The following is a 24,128-nucleotide window of genomic DNA, read 5'->3' on the forward strand; positions in this document are numbered from 1 at the left end:
CTAGAGAATAACATTAGTACTTGCACCCATCGCATCTATACACTGAGGTACCATGCATTTATCGACTACGTTTTCCCTCGCGTATTTTAACTATATCATCCATTGAGTTATAACTTTTTTCTGTATGTAAAAATTTGATCTCTAAATTAAAAGTCTTTTGCTTTTTGTGTTTTGCCAAATGAAGAGGTTTTTGCTTTTCGTGTGGGGGGGTGCTGTTTGTTTCACACTAACCATGGCAATGCGGTAAAGATGATTCTCATTTTGCTATTTTATTCAACTGCAGATTCTTCTGCTGAAACAAAAACAATATTACCGTATAGCTAAGTTGCATTTTTCAAATCACAGAATAACAAAACAAAAATGTGTTAAACCACAGAGTTTTAATGAAAAACAAGATTAGAGAATGCTTCAACTTCTCACTACTTTTTCTCCTAAGATATCTCCACAACATTTTGTTCTTCAACTCTCATGGCTAGTAATTATCAACCGACCATGAGTCAAAAATACTCTGCAGCCCAGATCGATAAGTCGGGTACAACAGCCTGACGCCGAGCTCGTTCTTCAAACGAGCATTCAATACGCGCTTGTCACCATGCGTTTTTTCCTCGGTTGATATTAAATCTGGTAAACTAACATCACCAAACTCTTTCGCCATATCAGGAAACCTGCTCTCTAACAAGTTCCGAGCGAAAGCAAACACTTCAGCTTGAGGAACGGGGTCATCATCAACGACGTTGTATATCCTCCTGAAAGAAAAGCCACAAGGATCATCATCGAACACGGTACAAATTTTAGAATGTACTATGCTTTGCGTAAGGTTTCTATATATATTTTTAACTCAGCTGTAAAATAAATAAAAACTTTAGAATGAGCGAAATCCAGATGTAGTGCTCCAAATGAACTTAGAAAAGATCTAATTAGAGAAAATAAAAAGATCACATACCCTGAAGATGGTACTTTGAAGCTTGCTTTAATCGCCTGATAAATATCAGCAACATGAACTCGTGCTGTGTATTGCCTCGATTCCCTCAGCTTTTGTCCTTTTGACAAGGATTTCCTTTTAACTATGTGTCCAGAGCGCTAAATTAATTGATAATAAGACATTACAGTTGTACAAGACGAAAGGAATTAGCACTCGGAAACTATAAATTAAACACTTACTCAGAAAAGTGATCCTATCATTTAAGCAATTTGGATATACCTGAGTAGAAATGTACGGATAGTGCCTTTTAAATTCCTCTTTATATTTAGGAGTGTTTTGGGCAACCAATAAGCACAACAGGAAAGCAAATACAAATTAACAATTATTAGAAAATTCCATCATTAAGATGTAATTTATAAATTTCTTCTGTTGCCGCAGGGTATATTGTAGATGTGCCCTCTGGCTCTTGCTGTTTGACTTCATATCTATACCTCATGGAATCTCTTGCAATTAAAAATGGAAAAACAGTGGTGGAAAAGGAAAATTGTAGGGACTACAAGGTGTGAACCTTCTTCCAGGGCCATATATTCCTCCAAGTCGAAATATGTAAACTGATAGACTGAGTTCACTCCCTAGTTGCGACCACCCTTTCTCTGCTGCTAATCTTAGTTTAGCGGATTCACTTTTCAGGTTCACAGGATAGCTGCGTTAGCATTTGAATAAGGTGAAAATCGCATGAAATTATATTTTCAAAAATACACTGTTTGAAGTTCATGACAAAGTAGCTGCTTACTCCTCGTCAACCAAGGCGCCTCCACAATCTCCATAAACACCTGCCATGTCAGATTAGACAAAGACTTCACACTTTCCTAGAGTGAGGGGCAAAAAAAGAAGAAGGAAAAAACCCATTCTCTACTCAACATGCAGAGTATACGACTATATTGGATATTTGGATTCAAAATAATTATGTTCAATTTTCAACTTGTTCAACTGTATAAATCCCCAAAGAAACAGAGAGATATATGTATTATGAATCCTCTTGCACCAGTCAATTCTATGAGCTATTTATTCTTCGATTATCTAATTAATCATAGGCTGGCAAATACGAGTTGGCCTTTTATCGTGTTCCGATCGCAATTGACTCAGATAATTTCGGCTCGCCAGAGCTCGGCTCGAAAATTAAATGAGGCCGAGCTTGAACAAAAAAAAAGGCTCCGAATTCATTTCAAGCCGATGTAAGTATTACTCGGTCTGTTCGAATATAGGCTCGAAAAGCTCGAATATATAACTATATAATATATATTATTAATATATATATATATATATATATATTAGAGCTACTATGCTATCGAAAGTATAGAGGATCTGGTGCTTTCGATTTTTTGATTCTTAGATCAACCCCTTTAATCATTTTTTATCTTTGGATTAATACTATTATTACTTTGTAGGGACCACTCAATCATAGGGGTATTATTTAATCCTAGGGAAGACCGCAATCTTCCCAACCATACAATTCTTAATCAAGGCTATGAAGTGAAAATCATACAAGGCTATGAAGTGAAAATCATACAAAAAGGCATTTTGAGTTTGGTCCTACTTGTTGATGATAAGTAACATAACCACCGAAGGTTTCCACGGCTCAATGTATTTCGTAAGTCTTCATATGAAAAGAGTAACTGCATAAGGCATTAGGAAGAAACATGCCTGTATAGAAGTTCACTAAATGACATAATTTAAAAACAAATGGCTGTTGAAGAAAGAACTTCTTAATGAGTAAAGAAGGAACTAGATTGGAGTTTAACATACAGGATCGCCTATGCCTGCAATAGTTGGAATGGAGATGAGCAGATGAGTTGCATGTTCCAAAGTGTGAAGTTCTGTCAGCCTGGAGAGAACCATATGAACAGAGTAGTTCGTAAAGACAGAAAATCCAAAAAAAAAAGAAAAAAGTTAGAAGGGCAGAATAACATCAAAATATACAGATCTTACCTGAACTATATCATATTTTGAATTTAACTACCTAATCATAGAGTTTATTTGATTTAAGTGTACCTCCCCAAACAAAGAAAATCATATTTTTAACTTTTTTGTGGAATATTATTTTCACTTAATTGGACATTCTAACTGAACTGGGCAAAATTTTCTGACAACAATGGCGAACGCTCAGTTAGTTATTCAAAATTTTCGGTGGTTAAGGTATCTATTTTGAAATATGCCATAATTCAGGTAAGATCTGAATGTCATTACATATAAGACCTTAATGTCTGATGAAGTAGATAGCCAATGTAGGTGATAAGTCATAAGATTCTAACTACAAACACAATGTAATATGAAAAGAATTGTCCGCAGGAATGAAGTCGTTGGGTCTCACATTTTCAAGCTGATGAACTTTGAAACAGGAAAGCATCGAATAAAGAAGCAGCTTAACAGCAATACGAGAAAGTCGTACTTGCTTTTAGTTGCATCAAAGATGAAAGCATCCATTCCAATCTTCTCAAGTTCTCTTCTCTTCGCAGCGCTAGTGCAGGTCCCAGAGACTTGCCTACACTCAAAAAGTGAAGTGATCAGAAACAAGAGTCCTAGAGAAGTAGCTAATAGAATTTAAACAACAAGGCCTTTGTATGAAAACTATCGATATCAGGCATAGCAACAACATTTTAATTATAGTATAACAAGCAGAATTTCTTTGCAGCAAAGAACTCAAGAAACAGTTTACTATTGTGCCTTCGTATGAGCAATTCGGAACTGAAATTTTGAATTCCATTCTATTCCGCAAACTTTTCACTTGAATTATAGTTTATCCAGAAGTCTGTTTCAACCGGAACTTCACCTTCGGTAAAACTTACAGGCTCTAAGCTTCACACTATTGCTAACAAAGCTTCTGCTTTAGCTGGAGATTAACAACAATTCTGACCCATCTTGACAAGACAAAACAAGGAAGTACCCACAAATGCTGAATAAAATAATTACAAACAACCTGGCAACAGCTTTCAATGAATCTATTTTGAAAGTTCCTATTGCTAGCTTCTATCCATTTCAAGTACTACAGAAATTGGCAAAGTATAATAGTTTGTTTCTTTTCATAGACAGAAAAAAAAGAGAAGAGATTGGTAAATAAAATGCTAAATCACACTTTTGGTCCCGAGCCACGTAACTGTTTGACCGATCGTCAAATTTTAATTTATTATAATTTTAATTCACTTACTAAGTATTACTGTATTAATAATATACAAGTGACACGACTTCTTAATTACTATCGTATCATCCAATCACAACATTATCACATCACATCACAAAAAAAAAAAAAAAAAAAAGAGTATCCGAGGAGACGATCGAAGTAACGAAGCGCACGGATTAGAAAGAGAAGAGAAGAGAAGAGAGAGAAAGAGAGAGGACAGGATCTCATGATCTCATCTCAGTATCTCACCACTCTGCGTCGTCTTCTTCGATCAAGCGCTCCGACGCGTAGCTCCCCACGAATCCCGTCCCCAACACCAACATTCGATGATTCGCCCCCGCCCCCGACCCCGACATCGCCGCCGCCGGAATCCGCCTTCGCCGGCCGACGCTCGCCGGCGGCGGCGGTGGGAATTGGAACGGGGCGCCGCGAATCGCCGCCATGTTCGGAGAAGGAGAGAGAAAAGGAGGAGGGGCGCTGAGACTCAGGTGAGGAGTTCTTAATCACGAGGGATTAATTAGTTGGGTAACAATTTCATTAAACCCTGCGTGGTTTAGCTCAGCTTTGTTGCTCTTTTGGGTGGTTTAGCGCCGCTCAAGTACAAATTATCTTGAAACCCTCTTAACTTTTAATATTACTGGAATTGGACTGTTCTAATTAAATTATATTAAAATTTAGTATTTCCACTAGCTTTAAATCTTTTTTTTTTGAAAAGTGATTAAAATTATCGAATTTTATAATATTTTTTATCAATTTGACAAAACTTCTAAATTTTTAAAATTTACCTAAAGTTATTTTATCAAAAAGTTTTAAAGCCGAGAGGGCCACTTAAAAAGATCGTATGTATTTGAAGGGGTTTCCATGCATTTTTCCACTTGAAAAACTTAATTTAATTAGAGTTCAGTTCATATCTAAAGTAATAAAAAAAAAAAAAATCTGCATCCCAATTATCTAATATATGAATAAGGGTTTTTTTTTTGCAATTAGCCTCATAAAAAAAATTTATTTTAAAAATAATCCCAGTAAATTTAAATTTGTAAAAATGGTTATGTCCCTGCCACACGGGCGGCATGTCAGCACCACGCGAGCCAGATAATTAAGTTAAACACGGTGAATGATTCACCGTTTCTAAATACGGTGAATGATTCACCGTGTCTGAGGAAAGAAAAAAGAAAAGAAAAATATACGTATAATGAAAAAGATAAGTCTGAAACACGGTGAACCATTCACCGTGTTTGAACATGGTGAATGGTTCACCGTATTCAACTTAACAACCCAACCCGCTCACGTGACGCTGATGTAGCGCATGCATGGCAAGGTCATAGTTATTTTTGTAAATTTAAATTTACTGGGGTGATTTTTAAAATAAGTTTTTTTTCAGGGGCTAATTACAAAAAAAACTCTATGAATTATATAAAAACGTTTTGCATCTCTGCACGTCACAGTTGACTTTTTGGCATCTGCCAATCTATACGTTGTAGCTATTTTTTAACCTCCATTCATATCTCGCTCTAAAGAACTCTTGAAGTATCATCTTCGTAGTTCTCATCATCATCTGATCGGCGAATCCATGGCAGAAGCGGTGGCGATCATCGCGGGATTCAAATGGTTGGCTTCGCAATCATTCATGATCGACCTCCTCAGAAAGGGATACTCCTACATCGGCATGGATGTGGACGAAAAGCTGCAGGATCTGCAAAATATCGTAATCCCCCAAATAGAGATGCTGATTGAGGCCGCAGAAAATAGCCTGCATAAAGACCGCCTCCATGGTTGGCTGCGGAGCCTCGAGGAAGCAGTTTACGAAGCAGAGGACGTGCTGGACCTGCATGACTATTACCTTCTCGGAAAAAAAGTGAAGAGTGGTGCAGGAGGAATCAAGGTACGTCTGGAATCTCTTCCTCCAATCAAATACTTATCAAAAAAATTTAGTACAAAGCTGAAAAACAGCTTAGTTAAGCTGGAGAAGACTGCTGCGAAAGCCAAGGAATTTCAGCCATTCTTGTCCGGAGGGAGCAGTAATGTAAGAGGATCTGAAACTGTCAATGAATCAGGTCGGAGGGTCACCACCTCGCTGCTCACTCACAAAGTGTTCGGCCGAGACAAGCAGCGTGATCATATCGTTAAGCTTCTGCATGAGACGGCGGGGCTTGAACCTGAGTCTAGCTTTGTTGGAAACTATTCTGTTGTAGCCATCGTTGGTCTAGGAGGAGCTGGGAAGACGACTCTTGCACAGTATGTTTGCGATTATGAAAGAGAAGCAGAAGGCAAGCATTTCGATGTCACCATGTGGGTTCATGTGTCCCAGATATTCGATGTTAAAGAGTTGACAAGAGAGATGGTGGAATCAGCATCCGGAGGGGAATGCCCTCGCCTTGATAATCTCGACACCCTTCAAGGAAAATTGGAAGGTTTCCTAAGATCAAAGAAGTTTTTACTCGTATTGGACGATGTATGGAGCAAGAAAGAGGCGGCCGAGCTGCAGTGGGAGCAATTGCTCGCTCCTTTACGAGTGGGCAATAGAGGAAGTAAGATCTTAATGACGACCCGTGAGAAGGGCGTAGCAGATAGTTTAGACGCTAGAGACATTTTAGACCTAAAAGAACTAGAAAAAAATGACTTCTTGTACTTGTTCATGTACTATGCCTTTGGCGATGCCAAAATTGATGATAACGGCCTATACAAGAAATTAGAAGAGATCGTGAGCCAGAACGAACCGAAACTGCACGGCTCTCCCTTAGCTGCGAGAATGGTTGGTAGTCGGCTACGCAAAAGGATGGATGCGGACTTTTGGAAGAGGATTTTAAGTGGAGACCTATTGAAAGACACTATGAAGTCTCTGTTGTGGAGTTATCAAAACCTAGAAGCACATTTGCAGAGGTGCTTCTCATATTGCAGTCTATTTTCTAAGGGTCAGAAAATCCGGCGCAAGAAGCTAATTCACCTGTGGGTTGCTGAGGGCTTCATCAAGACAGTGGATGAGAGCGAGAGAATTGAGGATATAGGCCAAGATTACTTTGATGAATTGCTATCCAGCTCTTTCTTTCAACCGACAGAAGACGATGATCTCTTCACTATTCATGATCTATTGCATGATCTAGCAGAGATGGTTTCTAAAGATCGATTTCTTAGAGTTGAAGGAAATTTGACAGAGGCAGTAGTACCTCAAGAGATTCGTCATCTTTCCCTCCGCGTCGATACACTGAGTGATCTTGTTGAGAAGATATGTAATTTAAAAAATCTCCGCACATTGATATTTCTTACGACGACTGATGATTATTATTTCATTGATGATCTTCTTCACAACATATTTGTCAAACTGAAAAAACTAAGGGTGGTGGATATTGGTGAATTAGAATTAAGAAAACTACCAGAATCAATTGGAGGCTTGAAGCATCTGCGCTACCTTGATCTTCATAAGTCATCATTTAAAATTTTGCCAAAATTAATTTATACACTCTACCATTTAGAATTTCTGCATATAGATAGATGTGAATTAGTGGCAAAAGGACTAGCCAACTGGATTAATTTGCACCATTTATATTTCTCTCAAATGAATTTGAATGTAGCCAGGCTTGGCTGCTTGAAACAACTGGGGAACCTAAGAAATTTTCAGGGGTACTCGATACATATTAATGGTCTTGAGAATGTTAAAGAAAAGGGGGAGGCCCCTGTGGAGATAAAAGGTATTGAGAAACTTTGTTTAGCATGGAGTACCACCGATAACATTAGCAGATCGTCAGACATGGATGCACAAGTACTCGAGGGTCTTCGTCCGCCTCCCGATCTTCGTCTTCTCGAAATCGTAGGCTATCAGGGTTGCCTATTGCCAAGTTGGATGGTAGGAGACCAACACCTCTTACACAATCTTATGTCTCTTGAGCTTGTCGAATGTCGACAGCTAAAGCAACTCCCGACCCTTTCCCGAACCCTGAAAACGCTCGTGCTTTTTGCTTGCTCCTCCCTTCCAATTGCCTCCAAAGAGGATTTAGCAATTATTAGGTCCACGCAAGACTTAAGAATTTCACAAGTAGTGACTTTTATGGAGGGCTCGGTTGCTACGTACGGATCCTGCATTGCATCGAAAATAGAGTGGGATTTACGGCGTGGGTATGATTCACAGAAATTGTGCAATTGGCTAGAAAAGGCAATGGGCATTGTCTACCAAAACCTGCAGGAGGAGGAGGAGGAGGAGGAGGAGGAGGAGGCGCAGCTAGTCCTGCCCTCTTCTCTTTACAGTCTTTATATCAGCTCATGTCCGCTCACCGACAGCACATTGCAGCAAGTTTTGCAAGGTCTTACTTCTATCCGGTCCCTAGATCTTTTTAATATTGTTTCTCTTACATCCCTTCCCTCGGCGGATGTGTTGGGATGTCTGACGATGCTTGAAGAGCTATACATCAAACAATGCTGGTTCCTAACCTCGCTGGGGGGTTTGCAAGCCCTCGGCTCACTGGAGATACTCACCATATCCTTTTGCCCCAGCCTATCCGCAGAAGGTGGCAGCACCTCTATCCTCCTGCCCTCATCTCTAGAGTGGCTCGAGATCGAGGCATGTCATTGGAAGCATTTGGATGATTCGCAGCCTGATCCGACTTCCGCAATCGATTCAGAGGGCTCGGACATCCCATTCGCGGCATCCCTTCAGCTGGGTCATCTGAAGTCACTCTCGAAATTGAGCATCACCTACTGTCCAAATATTGGTTCGTTGCTCGGTTTGCAAGAGTTGAATAACCTTGGAGATCTAACTCTGATGGGATGTCCGAAACTCGCCCATGCAGAAACCAAGCTAGGGAGTCTCTCAATAAGATGGTTCAGCACTGATGCTCCCTCGATGCTCGATGTCCTGCTCGCAGAAGAAGCCCTTGCCTCTCTCCAGCACTTGCGTATTGCGGAGTTCAAAGAAGAATCATTCAGGTCGGAGGAAGAGCAAGTGTTTCAGCACCTCACCTTGCTCGAATACCTAGTCTTCGAGAGTTGTAGCAGCATCAAGTCCTTGCCCAACAACTTGGAAAGCCTATCATCCCTTGAAGGCCTGCGTATTATCAACTGCCCAAATATCATATCATTATCGGATCTGCCGAGATCACTTTTATGTCTCCACTGGGAACACTGCAATCCGGTGTTGAAGGGGCGATGCCAAAAGCCTCATGGCCAAGATTGGTGTAAAATATCGCACATCCCTACGGTATCACTCGACTGAGTCGCCCTTTAGTATTGGCTTGCTTTGCCAAAATTCGGAGGTATGCTCTCCCAGGCACTACTTTTAACAATTGCACATTTTAAATTAGGTACATGAAACTTGCATTTTTTTTTTCTTAAATTAACTTTTGTACCAATTGCTTTATGAATTTTTTTTATTGGATGATAAGCTTTAATTTGGCCCCCCCGTGGTTTAGCGTGTTTTCACTTTATCATCTTGTGGTTCAAAATTTGCACTTTACTATTCTGTGGTTAATTTCTGGTTCACCAAAAAAATTTACTGTCAAAGAGGGCAGCAAAAGTGAAAATATTTTTTTGAAAACCACAGAGTCTATGAAACAAAAATAAAATCACAAGTCCATAGGATGACAAAATAAAAAAGTGCTGAACCACATGAATAGCTGCAAAGTGAAATGCGCTAAACCGCACGGGTTATATATAAGTTTACCCTTTTTCTTTTATTTCACTACGTCTGGGCCCAATATTAACAGTATATTAATTATTCTGTGGAATATGCAACGTACTTATATATTGTGTTACCTGATGGATTATTTTTTAAACCTTGATGCAAACCTTGATGCAGTAGTGCTATTTTTTTTTATGTTTTTTTAAAAATTGATAGACTAGGTACCGAAGTGTAAAAATTTGGAGGTCAAGCAGCATCTGCATGTTTTTGCCTTGGAATAAAAGAGAGAAGCATGTATCTGCTGCTAAGTTATACAAATCTCAACAGCTGTTTATGTTTGATTTGTTTATAATCTGATTCTGCTCTGCTGCGGGAGTTCGCAAAAAGCATAATAGATGGCTCCATCATAAGATATCTATCATCTTGTGTTAATTCTTCTTCTTCTTCTTCTTCTTTTTTTTACTCCTTTCTTTTGTTGTGAAAATAATCCGGCAGCGGTTGAAAACTTGTAAAAAATTTCCAATCAACTGCACTAGAAAATTAGCTGCAAGAATGTCATCAGTTTGGGTTATTTATTCGGTATTGTTCATCGACAGCGTCCGTATCTGTATATTGTAATGTGATGATATTTATCTATATATATATNGATATTTCGTAGTGTGATGATCAAGTCATATATTTTCCTTCCTTTTCTGTTCAAGAAATTTCTCTGCGTCAAGAAGCAACAACAGATATTCAACAAACAAAAAAAAAAAAAAAATCACCAGCAGAAAAGACAAATTGCTCAACCAAGTTTTATTTTGGTCCTCAAACTTTTTTAAGTTTGATGCTGCAGTCCTCAAATTCTTAAAAGAGTTTCACAATAGTCCTTTTATGTTTTAACTACTAGAGAATAAAATTAGTGCCTGCACCCATCGCATCTATACACCGAGGTACCATGCATTTATCGACTACGTTTTCCGTCGCGTATTTTAACTATATCATCCATCGAGTTATAGCTTTCTTCTGTATAAAAAAATTTGATCTCTAAATTAAAAGACGCGATAGATCATGGAAGAAAAACAAATATATTATATACTGGTGTACAAATAAACAGATGAACCAGATGCAAGCAAAAAATTTTAATCTCAAGTGAGGACTAAATTAAGACATTGTTGAAAGGTTAGCGACTAAATTGAAATCTTATCAGAAGGCCGCGGACTTGAATGCTAAATCAAAAGTTTGAGGATTCAAATGAAATTCACTCAAACTTTATTAGGGACTAGCAGTACGATTTATTTGCCCAAAAAGAATTAATAATTCAATGGAGGTCCCCATCACCGCATGACGGTTCGCCATCTTTCTGATTGGGACCCCTAAACAACTAATATCCTTTATTTATGTTTCTATACTCAGGTTAAAATTTTACAAAATTTACCAACTCTATTAGTTGTTAGCCATTAATTGATCTAATTTATTTACTAAAAAGTAACTCAAGTTATTAAATTTGATGAACTCACCAATCAATTTAGTAACTTTCCTAAACTTTTTTGGACTAAAATCTCTGAATTTCAAGGAAAAATAAAAATAAAAAGTAAATACTTATATGAACTTATATGAAGTATGGCACGTCTTGATACAACTACTAAACTACACAATCTTGAATACTTTGATTTTCGCACTCAACTTTTCAATTTATCCCATATTAAGCCATTTGATGGTTCTTCCGGTATAAAATTTAGATCTTTAGCATGAGTTTTATGAAATATACAAATCAAACTCTTAAAAACATATGATACATCCAAATCTGAAATATAAGAGTCATCAAATGATTCAAATCAAAATTTTTAGAGATTGGATAGTTGGACCAAGATGGATTATAAAGCTATTAATATTTTGAAAGCACACGGGACACGGAATACGATATGACTCGAATATGATGACATAATAGGTTTCAGAAAATTAGGACAGGAACACAATATAAACACCTCTAATAAAATATTATATTATTAATATACTAATATATATACTATATTCAAACTATTAAATTTATTTAAATATTGTAATATTTCTTATGCAAATAAATATTAATAATTTTTCATTGATAGTTCATATTTTAAAAAAAAAAAATTCTCCACCATAATTAACTTATTTATATTGTCTAAATTTTTTCTTATACGTTAATAAAAAAAATCAAAATATTTATCATCTAATATATGTTTAAAAAAATTAAAATAAATAAATTAATAATTTTTTACTGATTGCCCCTAGTGGCTAGTGCAAGTGGCAAATTACTTGGTAATTGATACCCGAGGTTTCAAATTCGAATTCTAATTGATTCACGTTTCTAGTTAAGTTTATTTCTAAAAAAAAAAATAAAATGGATAGTATGCTGCCTTTTTCTCTAAAAAAAAAAGCAATTTTTAATAAGACGCATCATGGACTCGCATTAGTAAATAAACATATTTTTTTAATGAAATGCATCATGGACCCGCATGGAACGGGCGTCAATAGTATATCTGCATCGGACACGAGGTGATGACTTATAAAAATGTTTGTAATACATAGACGGTAAAAGAAAGTTCTTAAACTTTTTAGATAACACAACGCGGTTGATATACTAAGAAGGATTGGATTTTTACAAGATGACCAGTATTATTGTAGCTCTTTTGTAACATTATCTTACCATCTTTGTAACATTATCTTGCGACCGTCTCTAGCGCAAGTAACAACGGATTTGTGGTTGGTATTTGAGATCTCAAGTTCGAATTCTAGTTGATTCACATTTTCAGCTAAGTTATTTCTAAATGAAGTAAACGAAGCGGATAGCTTACTATTTATCTCTTAAAAAAAAAAAAAAAGAAATGCGCGCGCAACACTTCTTTATATAAAAGAATTAAAATTTTAAATAGTTTTATTTATGTATTTGATAAAATTTGATTGTATGTATGTACAGTAAATATATTTTGTTTAATCATAATTATCTAATTTGGTATAAAAATTGGAATAATAATAGTAGATTTAGTTAAATTAGGTTTATTATTAAATTTAAGNTAATTTTATTTATGTATTTTATAAAATTTGATTGTGTGTATGTACAATAAATATATTTTGTTTAATCATAATTATCTAATTTGGTATAAAAATTGGAATAATAATAGTAGATTTAGTTAAATTAGGTTTATTATTAAATTTAAGTAGATTAAAAATTTTAAATTATATAAGTTGAAATTTTTATTTGATCTTAATCATCTAGTTTTGTAGAATAATATGAAGAATCATAAACGATAAGTTAAGTTTGATTTTAAAATTTGAATTCGCTTAAAAACTTAAATCAAGTACATTGATAATTTACCGTAGTCCTCTTCAAGTAGGGTAAACCCCTGTTTAATCAAAAAAAAAAGTACATTGATAATTTAAAGGCTAAATTACAAAAAATTCTTCCTGTCAATGCCTACAGAAAACTCTAATCCTATAATTTTTCATGCAAAAATTAAAAAATTGATAACAAAAAAGATTTTTTTGTTATTAATAGTATTACAGTTTAGCGCGTGCGCTCTCTCTCTCTATATATTATTAAAGTATTAATAAGCTTATACGACTTTTTAGACTTCATACATACCTAAATTAATAAAAAAAAAATTCCGCACTACAATTATCAATGTATTAATAATTATATAATATAAACCTAATGTTATCATCGCTCCAAATTAGAAAAACAAAAACCAGCGGATGCCACTACTGTCGGTGACCACTCACCTGGGTGGAAATTTCCTTCAGGAGGGAGAGGCGGTCTTTTTATTTTTATTTTTTTAATTTTTTTTTAACTCTCACTTGATGTTTGTTTTCTCACCTACCGAAGTCAAGATTAGGATGGTTCCGAACGAGAAGCCAGCCCACGCCAGTACGCCGAGGAATTCTACAATGTCACACTTGCACCACGTCATCAATAACAAGTCAATCACATTCATTCTTTTCAAATAAAAATACAATAAAAATACTTTTTTATAATTATAATGGGACATATATTTATAAAAAAATTAATTTGATTGATTTGTTACGCCACGTCACTAATATACCCGTTGTATTCTAAAATTTTTTCGGTACGCCACTACCTAATACCACTCACGGGCGTGAAAAGTTCACAACGACGCGTTTTTTTTTTTTATATATATTTATTTATTTTTTAATACTCCGAATCTCTCATCTCTCTTTATACATTACTAGTGAAGGCCCGCGCTTCGCGGCGGGAAATTTGCGTAATTTTTAAAATATTGTGAACAAATTTTTTTAATTTTAAATTAAATATAAAAATTATATATAGTAAATAAATATATATTTATAAATAAAATTAGATATATATAAATTAGATTTAAAATTTAAAATTTGAAATTTATATATAAAATTTAAAATTTAAAGTTGTAAAATTCTCTCTCTCTCCTGCTCTTTCTCATCTCTCTACCCCCTCTCTCTCTGCTCTGCTCGTTCCCTCTCTCGGCCTCGCGCCCACCCCCTTCCCTCCTTCCACCGTCGGTGGTCGCCGCGCGCAGCGCCCCGCTGCGCACCGCCGCACTAGCGAGCCCCCCTTCCGCTGCCACCCGCCGGCGCGGCTCCTCGCGGCCGTCGCGCACGCTCCCCTGCTGCCGCCCGCGCACCGCGCGCTCCCCGCTGATCCCCGCCGCGCCGCAACTTCGCCTCCTGCTCCTGCTCCGCCCGCTGGGTGGTGGTGGATAGAAGGGAGAGACGCAAGAGAGAAAAGGGTGGGAGGAGAGAGCGGGCGGGGGATGGAGAGGTAACAAGAGAGGAGGGGACCCGCAACCCTGCCGGGCGCGGGCCGAGAGGCCCCCCTGCGACCCCCACTCCGCTGGCGCAGTCGCGCGTTCGTGGGGTGGAGCCAGGGGGTTGGGGGGGGGTGGGGTGGGGCAGGAGAGGGGGGGATTGGGGGGGGGCTAGGAGAAGAAGGGGAAAAAGAGTGAGAGAAGGGGGGGCAGTGGGGGTGCTTCGCTTCTCTTCTGGTCTGCTCTCTCCTCTCATCTCTCTCTCTCCCCTCTGTCTTCCTCTCGCCTCTCTCCCCTCCTCACTCTCTGCTCTCTGCGCTCGGCCCGCCGAAGGCCCCCGCCAAACGCGGGGAGGCCCCCTGGTGCTCGGCGGGCGCACATGGTAGCTCTCTCTCTCTCTCCTTCTACTCTGCTCTCTCTCTCTCCCTCTGTTCTCTCTCTCCCCCTCTGTCTGTACGCTCTCTCTCTCTCTCCTCCCTCTGTTCTCTCTCTCCCTCTCTCTCTCGCGCGAGGCACCCGCAAAACGCGGGGAGCCCGCTGCAGGGCGGGGGTTCGCTGCGGAGGCGACGGGTGGCGGGTTGAGGGTTCGCCTTTTATTAGTTGTATAGATTATTAAGTCGAGTCAAGAATCAAGATTGGACAGATTAAATGCTTTACCAAATCACCACTACCAAAACTACCACTCAGCTGGGGGGATATTTTCCTTCGCGACGACGCGGTTTGTTGGAGCGCCTTTTCAACCTCTATCCCCAGCTCACTCCAAAGAACTCTCATACTGTCGTCGTCGTCGGCGCTATCATCCGACCGGCGAATCGATGGCAGAAGCGGCGGCGATCATCTCGGGATTCAAATGGTTGGCTCCTGTCGCGATCAAGCTCCTCAAGAAGGGCTACACCTTCATCGCGATGGATGTGGATGAAAAGATGCGGGATCTGCAAAATATGGTCATCCCCCAAATGGAGATGCTGATTGATGCCGCAGAAAATCACCCGCATAAAGACCAACTCCATGGTTGGCTGCGGACCCTCGAGAAAGCAGTTTACGAAGCAGAGGACGTGCTGGACCTGCACGACTATTACTTTCTCAAAAAAAAAGTGAAGAGTAGTGCAGGAGGAATCAAGGTACGTCTTGAATCTCTTCCTCCAATCAAATACTTATCAAAAAAAATTAGTAGAAAGCTGAAAAACAGCTTAAGTAGAAAGCTGAAAAACAGCTTGGTTAAGCTGGAGAAGACTGTTGTGAAAGCCAGAGAATTTTGGCAATCCTTGCCTGGAGGGAGTAGTAATGTAAGGGGGTCCGAAACACGTCGGAGGGTCACCACCACCTCGCTGCCCCCGCACAAAGTGTTCGGCCGAGACAAGCAGCGTGATCATATCGTTGACCTCCTGCATAAGACGGCTGGGCTCGAACCTGAATCTAGCTCTGTTAAATGCTATTCTGTCGTAGCCATCGTTGGTCTAGGAGGAGCTGGGAAGACGACTCTTGCACAATATGTCTGTGATTATGAAAAAAATCAAGAACCCAAGCATTTCGATGTCATCATGTGGGTTCATGTATCTGAGAGATTGGATGTCGAAATGTTGATAAAAAAAATGGTGGAGTCGGCATCTGGAGAGGAATGCCCTGACCTTAATAATCTCGACACCCTTCAAAAAAAATTGGAAGGTTCCCTAACATCAAAAATGTTTTTACTCGTATTGGACGATGTATGGAGCAAGAAAGGGGCAGCCGAGCTGCAGTGGGAGCAGTTACTCGCTCCTTTAAAAAAGGGCAATAGAGGAAGTAAGATCTTAATGACGACCCGTGAGAAGGGCATAGCGGATAGTTTAGGCGCTAGAGACATTTTAGACCTAAAAGAACTAGAAAAAAGCGACTTCTTGTCCTTGTTCAGGTACTATGCCTTTGGCGATGCCAAAATTGATGATAACAGCCTATACAAAGAATTAGAAGAGATCGTGAGCCAAAACGAACCGAAGCTGCATGGCTCTCCCTTAGCGGCGAGAATGGTTGCTAGTCAGCTACGCAAAAGTACATTTAAAAGGACGGATGTGGATGTTTGGAAGAGGACTTTAAGTGATGACCTATTGAAAGACACTATGAAGTCTCTGTTGTGGAGTTATCAAAACCTAGAAGCACATTTGCAGAGGTGCTTCCTATATTGCAGTCTATTTTTTAAGGGTCAGAAAATCTCGCGCAAGAAGCTAATTCACCTGTGGGTCGCCAATGGCATCATCAAGACAGTGGATGAGAGCAAGAGCTGCAAGACAATTGAGGATATAGGCCAAGATTACTTTGATGAATTGCTATCCAGCTCTTTCTTTCAACCGACAGAGGACGATGATCTCTACATTGTCCATGATCTATTGCATGATCTAGCAGAGATGGTTTCTAAAGGTCAATTTCTTAGAGTTGATGGAAATTTGACAGAGGCAGTAGGACCTCTTACTCAAGAGATTCGTCATCTTTCCCTCCGCATCGATACACTGCATCATATCGTTGAGAAGATATGCAATTTCAAAAATCTACGCACCTTGATAATCTTTAAGATGACTGATGATGATTATTTCATTGATGATCTTCTCCACAACATATTTGTCAAACTGACAAAACTAAGGGTGGTGGATCTTGGCGAATTCCAATTAAGAAAACTACCGGAATCAATTGGGGGCTTGAAGCATCTGCGCCACCTTGATCTTCATAAGTCATCATTTGAAATTTTGCCAGAATCAATTTATACACTCTACCATTTAGAGTTTCTGCATATATCTAAATGTACATTTGTAGCAAAAGGACTAGCCAACTGGATTAATTTGCACCATTTATATGTCTCTGCAATGATTTTGAATGTAGCTGGGATTGGGAGCTCGAAACAACTGGAGAACCTAAGACAGTTTCAGGGGGACTCGATACATATTAATGGTCTTGAGAATGTTAAAGAAAAGGGGGAGGCCCCTGTGGAGATAAAAGGTATTGGGCAACTTTGTTTAGAATGGAGTACCACCGATAACATTAGCAGATCGTCAGACATGGATGCACAAGTACTCGAGGGTCTTCGTCCGCCTCCTGATCTTCATTTCCTCAAAATCAAGGGCTATCAGAGTTGCGTATTGCCAAGTTGGATGGTACGAGACCCACACCTCTTACACAATCTTATATCTCTTAAGCTTGTCGAATGTCGACAGCTAAAGCAACTCCCGATCCTTTCCCGAACCCTGAAAATCCTCGTGCTTTCTGCTTGCTCCTCCCTTCCAATTGTCTCCAAAGAGGATTTAGCAATTATTAGGTCCACACAAGATGTAAGAATTTCCCAAGTAGTGACTTTTATGGAGGGCTTGGTTGCTACATACGGATCCCATATTGTATCGGAAATACGTTGGGATTTACGGCGTGGGTATGATAAACAGAAATTGCGCAATTGGCTAGAAAAGACCATGGACATTGCCCACCAAAACCTGCGGGAGAAGGCGGAGGCGCAGCAAGTCCTGCTCCCTTCTCTTGGATTTCTTGATATCCGCTCATGCCCACTCACCAACAGCACATTGCGGGAAGGTTTGCGAGGTCTGACTACTCTAAGATCCCTGAAACTTTGTAATATTGTTTCACTTACATCCCTTCCCTCGGCGGATGTGTTGGGATGTCTGACGGTGCTCAAAACGCTACATGTCGAACAATGCTGGTTCCTAACCTCGCTAGGGGGTTTGCAAGCCCTCATCTCATTGCAGATTCTCTCCATATCCTTTTGTCCCAACCTATCTGCAGAAGGTGGCAGCACCTCTATCCTGCCCTCGTCTCTAATGTGGCTCGTGATCGAGGCATGTCATTGGAAGCAATATTTGGATGATTCGCAGCCTGGTCCGACTTCCTCAATCAATTCAGAGAGCTCAGACGTTCCATTCGCGGCATCCCTTCAGCTGGGTCGTCTGAAATCACTCCAAAGTTTGAGCATCACCAACTGTCCAAATATTGGTTCGTTGCTCGGTCTGCAAGAGTTGAATCACCTTCAAAGTCTCACTTTGGTGGGATGTCCGAAACTCGCCCATGCAGAAACCAAGCTAGGGAATCTCTTCGGAAGACGTTTCCACACTGATGCTCCCTCGCTGCTCGCAGAAGAAGCCCTTGCCTCTCTCCAGCACTTGCGTATTGCGGAGTTCAAAGAAGAATCATTCAGGTCGGAGGAAGAGCAAGTGTTTCAGCACCTCTTCTCGCTCCATGAGCTAAGCTTCGAGCATTGCAGCATCAAGTCCTTGCCTAACATATCATTCCTTAAAAAGCTGAGTATTTCCGACTGCCCAAATATCACGTCATTGCCGGATCTGCCGGAATCACTCCGGTATTTGAGCATCACCAACTGTCCAAATATTGGTTTGTTGCTCGGTCTGCAAGAGTTGAATGACCTTAGATATCTAACTTTGATGGGATGTCCGAAACTCGCCCATGCAGAAACCAAGTTAGGGAGTCCTGTTTTACGTTCTTTCCACACTGATGCTCCCTCGCTGCTCCATGTGCTGCTCACAGGAGAAGCCCTCGCCTCTCTCCCGCACTTGGGGATTCACAAGTTCAAAAAAGAATCATTCAGCTCGGATGAAGAGCAAGTGTTTCGCCACCTCACCTCATTCAATTGCCTAAGCTTCCGCAGTTGCAGCATCAAGTCCTTGCCTAACAACTTGAAAAGCCTATCATCCCTTAGAAGTCTGAGTATTATCGACTGCCCAAATATCACGTCATTGCCGGATCTGCCGAGATCACTTTCAGAGCTCAACTTGCAACTTTGCAATCCGGTGTTGAAGAGGCGATGCCACAAGCCTCATGGCCAAGATTGGTGTAAAATATCGCACATCCCTACTGTATTCCGTGGGAGAGGCGGCATTTAGTGTTGGCTTGCTTTGCCAAAATTCGGAGGTATGCTTTCCTTGGCTTGTGGTATGCCCTCGTACACTTTTCCAGGCACTACTTTTAACAATTGCACATTTTAAATTAGGTACATGAAACTTGCAATTTTTTTTTTCTTAAATTAACTTCTGTACCAATTGCTTTATGATTTTTTTTTTTATTGGATAAGCTTTAATCTACCCTGTGTGGTTTAGCATGTATTCACTTAGCTGTCTTGTAGTTCAAAAATTTGCATTTTACTCTTCTGTGGTTAATTTCTGATTCACCAAAAAAATTTATCGTGTCAAAGAGAGCAACAAAAATGATTTTTTTTTTTTTTTTTTTGAAAACAACAGAGTCAATGAAGTAAAAATATAAACCACATGTTCATAGGATGGCAAAGTGAAAAAGTGCCGAATCTCATGGATAATTAAGTGTAATTTTTTAAACCACATCGAAAAGCGAAATAAAATGCGCTAAATCACGGGGGGGTGTATTTAAGCTTATCATTTATTTTTTTTTTATTTCACTATCTTTGCGCCCAATATTAACAGTGTACCTATTATTCTGATGGAATATTGTGCAATGCAACTAAATATTATGTTATTTGATAGATTTATTTTTTAAACCAGACCTTGATGCAGTGGTGCTATTTTTTTTTGTTTTAACAAAATGAAAGACTATGTACCGAAATGAAAATTTTAAAGTCAGGCAGCATCTACATGGTTTTACCTTCCTGGAAAAACATCTTTTTTCCCCTTTATTTTAGCTTTTTGCAGGTTACATTTTGATGTATAGTCCATTGGATAGATAATTCTAAACAACATGCATGACGGCTCCAACACATCATATTCATTTGGCATCTTCTTTTTTTTTTTTGTCATTTTAATGAACGAATTTAGTAGTTCCTGAAGTTTTTCCACATAAACGTCATGCACTCTGTCTTCCGCCAAAATTTATAGAGCAGTACAGTTTTCATAACGTCATGCACTCTGTCTTCCGCCAAAATTTATAGAGCAGTACAGTTTTCATAATCAAGCATATGTGAGCCATAAAGTTGGGTTTTGAGAAGGAACTAGTTCTCATAACTCAAGCATTACAAAGGTGTAGTGCTATGTTGTTTCTTCTTAAATTTCTTTCAACATAATATTTATTGCACCACCAGTGGATTTGTAAACTTTTAATGATGTAATATATATTATGGTTGATACTTTTTGTTTGTATAGTTGGGTGACGTTCTGATCTGTCACGTTGATGATGCATATCAGGCTTTTAATCTAACCATCTGATCTTAGGTAGTAAAAAAAACGCAGCTTATTCGTTAGTAGAGATTAAACTGTCGGATTGGACGGATGCATGCATGAAAGCATTGCTCATGGACGTATGGATGCAACAGATGCAGGCGATAATTTCTCAGATCCGTCAAATGACTCGAGTGACACGAATTGAAAAGTTTAATTTGTGAAATAAAAATTTTTCAAAGTCGGTTGGTTGTTGCCATCATCAAAGTTTCAGGTTAATTCTGAAAGTTTGTTTTAGGAAACTATGCATAAATCTATATCTGTTTGCACTTCTCCTTACAGCTTGTTTCTATATATTTGTCTTAGGAAATTATACGTAAATCTACATTCGTTTTGACTAATTCGAATATTAAATTACTGTCTGTTTCAGGAAAGCTGGTGTTGTACGCAGTGGTTATCGATCCTGTTTTAATTATTAGCTGATTTGTTTGCTTTTGCTCAGAGAATAAGATTTCCAGATGTGGTGAGAGAGTCCAGGGCTGTTAGTTTTACTATACTTAGCATCAAGTCATCGACTATCAAGTATGGAATCCAAATGGTCTTCGAATTGATCAGAAGATCCTTTCAATTGGCTATGATCTGCGACTTGGAATAAAAGAGAGAAGCATGTATCTGCTGCTAAGTTATACAAATCTCAACAGCTGTTTATGTTTGATTTGTTTATAATCTGATTCTGCTCTGCTGCAGGAGATCACAAAAAGCATAATGATGGCTCCATCATAAGATATCTATCATCTTGTGTTAATTCTTCTTCTTCTTCTTCTTTTTTTTACTCCTTTCTTTTGTTGTGAAAATAATCCGGCAGCGGTTGAAAACTTGTAAAAAATTTCCAATCAACTGCACTAGAAAATTAGCTGCAAGAATGTCATCAGTTTGGGTTATTTATTCGGTATTGTTCATTGACAGCGTCTGTATCTGTATATTGTAATGTGATGATATTTATCTATATATATATATATAGTTGAACTGTGAGTTGGATATTTCATAGTGTGATGATCAGGTCATATATTTTCCTTCTATTTCTGTTCAAGAAATTTCTCTGCTTCAAAAAGCAACAACAGATATTCAACAAACAAACAAAAAAAAAAAAATCACCAGCAGAAAAGACAAATTGCTCAACCAAGTTTTATTTTGGTCCTCAAACTTTTTTAAGTTTGATGCTGTAGTCCTCAAATTCTTAAAAGAGTTTCACAATAGTCCTTTTATGTTTTAACTACTAGAGAATAAAATTAGTGCCTGCACCCATCGCATCTATACACCGAGGTACCATGCATTTATCGACTACGTTTTCCATCGCGTATTTTTTTAACTATATCATCCATTGAGTTATAACTTTCTTCTGTATAAAAAAATTTGATCTCTAAATTAAAAGACACGATAGATCATGGAAGAAAAACAGATGTATTATATACTAGTGTACAAATATAACAGATGAACTAGATGCAAGCAAGAAATTTTAATCTCAAGTGAGGACTAAATTAAGACATTGTTGTTGAAAGGTTAGCGACTAAATTGAAAACTTATCAAAAGGCCACGGACTCGAATGCTAAATCGAAAGTTTGAGGACTCAAATAAAATTGACTCAGGCTTTAGGGACTGGCAGTACAATTTATTTGCCGAAAAAGAGGAGGTCAAAAAAACACCAATCAGTATAAATCAATGGAGGTCCCCTTCACGTAGGAATGCAAATGGATACGATTGGTGGACATGAAAACAATGCAAACACCTCTAATAAAATATTATATTATTAATACAATAATATTTTTTTTATATTTAAAATATTAATTTTATTGAAATATTGTAATGTTTCTCGTGCAAATAAAAGATTTATAAAATTTTTATTGATAGTTCATATATATATATATATATAATTCTCCATCATAAAGTCTAAAGTTTTATGCATTTATAAAAAAATAATCAAAATATTTATAATCTTATATTATATTATATTATATATATATATATATATATATATATATATATTAAAATAAATAAATTAATATTTTTTTTATTGAATGTTTTTAGTGCAAGCGGTAAAGGATTTGGTGGTTGGTATCCGAGAGCTTAAATCACATTTTTAACTAAATTTATTTTTTTTTAAAAAAAAAACCTTTCTCTCAAAAAAATAAATTAATAATTTTTTAATAAGATGCGTCATGGATCACAGTCATAAATAAACATATTTTTTAATGGAATGTGTCATATAGCAGCATGAAACACGCGTCAATAGTATGTCTGTATCGGACACGAGGTTGATATGGTCATGCGAGACTTATAAAAATGTTTGTGATACCTAGATGGTAAAAAGAGTTCTTAAACGTTTTAGATAACACAACGCCGTTGATACACCGGGAAGGATTGAATTTTGACAAGCAGATCAGTATTACTGCAGGTCTTCTGTAATATTATCTTACCCCCTTTGTAAAATTATTTTATGCTTGAAATGCGCATGCAACACTTCTTTATATAAAAGAATTAAAATTTTAAAATAATTTTATTTATGTATTTTATAAAATTTGATTGTGTGTATGTACNTAGATTAAAAAATTAAATTATATAAGTTGGAAATTTTATTTGATCGTAATCATCTGATTTTGTAGAAAAATATGAAGAATCATAAAAGATAAGTTACGTTCGATTTTAAAATTTGAATTCACTTAAAAACTTAAACCAAATATATTGACAGTTTATAAAAGGCTAAATTACAGAACCCTCATTGTCAATACCTGTTTTTTAATTTTCTTTTATGTCATTTAAAAATCTACATATTTTACTGTCATTAATGTTCTGTAAGTGTTTCGTTTATATTCTTTTATTATATTTTTTTAATATCCAAAATATTTTTAAAACATTCATCTCAGATTGCGCCTCCTCCTTCCTCACCGACGTCCTCAATTGCGCTGCCTCGCCCTCCTCCGCTGCCTCCTCTCGCCCATCCCTTTGTCCGTGCCCACACACACACTCTTGCCCTCCTCCGCCGCTTCACCCTCGCTCTCCGTCCACGCCCACCTCAATCTCCTCCCTACAGTCGCCGAAAATAAAGGAGCAGCGAGGGTGCTGGAGGAATGGGTGAGCAAGTGGAGGAAACGGAGTCGGAGTTGGGGTCGAAGGAGGCACGAAGGATAAAGGAGGAAAGGCTGCGCACGAGCAAGATTAGGGAGAAGACGAAGTGGGTGAGGGGCAATGTGGTTATTTTGTCATCATAGTTAACACTGCACCCTCTGTAAATATTTTTTATTTTTTAAAGGACCAAAGTATAAGTTTGTAAATGACAAGAAAAAATAAAAATCTGATTTTGACAGAAAAATTTTCTATAATTTAGCCTAATTTAAAATGTTATTTTAGAATGGTTATTATAACTGCACTTCGAAAAAAATAGAAGATATTTTTGAAAAAAATACGACAAATATAAAATTTTTGTCAGCTCTTATATATATATATATATATATATATATATATATATATATATATATATATAGAGCAGGTCTTGTGT

The 24,128-nt window shown here is 38.0% G+C and overlaps 3 protein-coding genes and 1 pseudogene across 4 annotated transcripts; 3 read left to right on the top strand and 1 right to left on the bottom strand.

Moving 5' to 3' along the window:
- Window positions 1-246: 246 nt before the first annotated feature.
- Window positions 247-4,684, bottom strand: LOC109703816 (annotated as a pseudogene).
- A 750-nt stretch (window positions 4,685-5,434) lies between these two features.
- LOC109703813 (putative disease resistance protein RGA3) lies at window positions 5,435-7,800 on the top strand (the record flags this gene model as incomplete). Its single annotated transcript, XM_020224533.1, has 1 exon — window positions 5,435-7,800. A coding segment is annotated over exon 1 (2,130 nt), but the record flags the coding sequence as incomplete, so codon positions are not given.
- A 15-nt stretch (window positions 7,801-7,815) lies between these two features.
- On the top strand, window positions 7,816-10,297 carry LOC109703814 (putative disease resistance protein RGA3). The gene is made up of 2 exons (XM_020224535.1): window positions 7,816-9,343; window positions 9,925-10,297. Exon 1 carries the CDS (start codon window positions 7,846-7,848, stop codon window positions 9,301-9,303), a length of 1,458 nt encoding a protein of 485 aa, XP_020080124.1. The 5' UTR covers window positions 7,816-7,845; the 3' UTR covers window positions 9,304-9,343; window positions 9,925-10,297.
- A 4,497-nt stretch (window positions 10,298-14,794) lies between these two features.
- Window positions 14,795-21,615, top strand: LOC109703815 (putative disease resistance protein RGA3). Of its 2 annotated transcripts, none has more exons than XM_020224537.1 (2): window positions 14,795-19,385; window positions 21,006-21,615. In XM_020224537.1, exon 1 carries the CDS (start codon window positions 15,281-15,283, stop codon window positions 19,334-19,336), a length of 4,056 nt encoding a protein of 1,351 aa, XP_020080126.1. In that variant the 5' UTR covers window positions 14,795-15,280; the 3' UTR covers window positions 19,337-19,385; window positions 21,006-21,615. The 2 variants fall into 2 exon arrangements, with proteins under 2 accessions (XP_020080126.1, XP_020080125.1); XM_020224536.1 differs by having other exon boundaries at window positions 14,795-19,364.
- The last annotated feature ends 2,513 nt before the right edge of the window (window positions 21,616-24,128 follow it).

The sequence above is a fragment of the Ananas comosus genome, unplaced genomic scaffold (genome assembly GCF_001540865.1).
Source record: "Ananas comosus cultivar F153 unplaced genomic scaffold, ASM154086v1, whole genome shotgun sequence".
NCBI lineage: Eukaryota > Viridiplantae > Streptophyta > Magnoliopsida > Poales > Bromeliaceae > Ananas > Ananas comosus.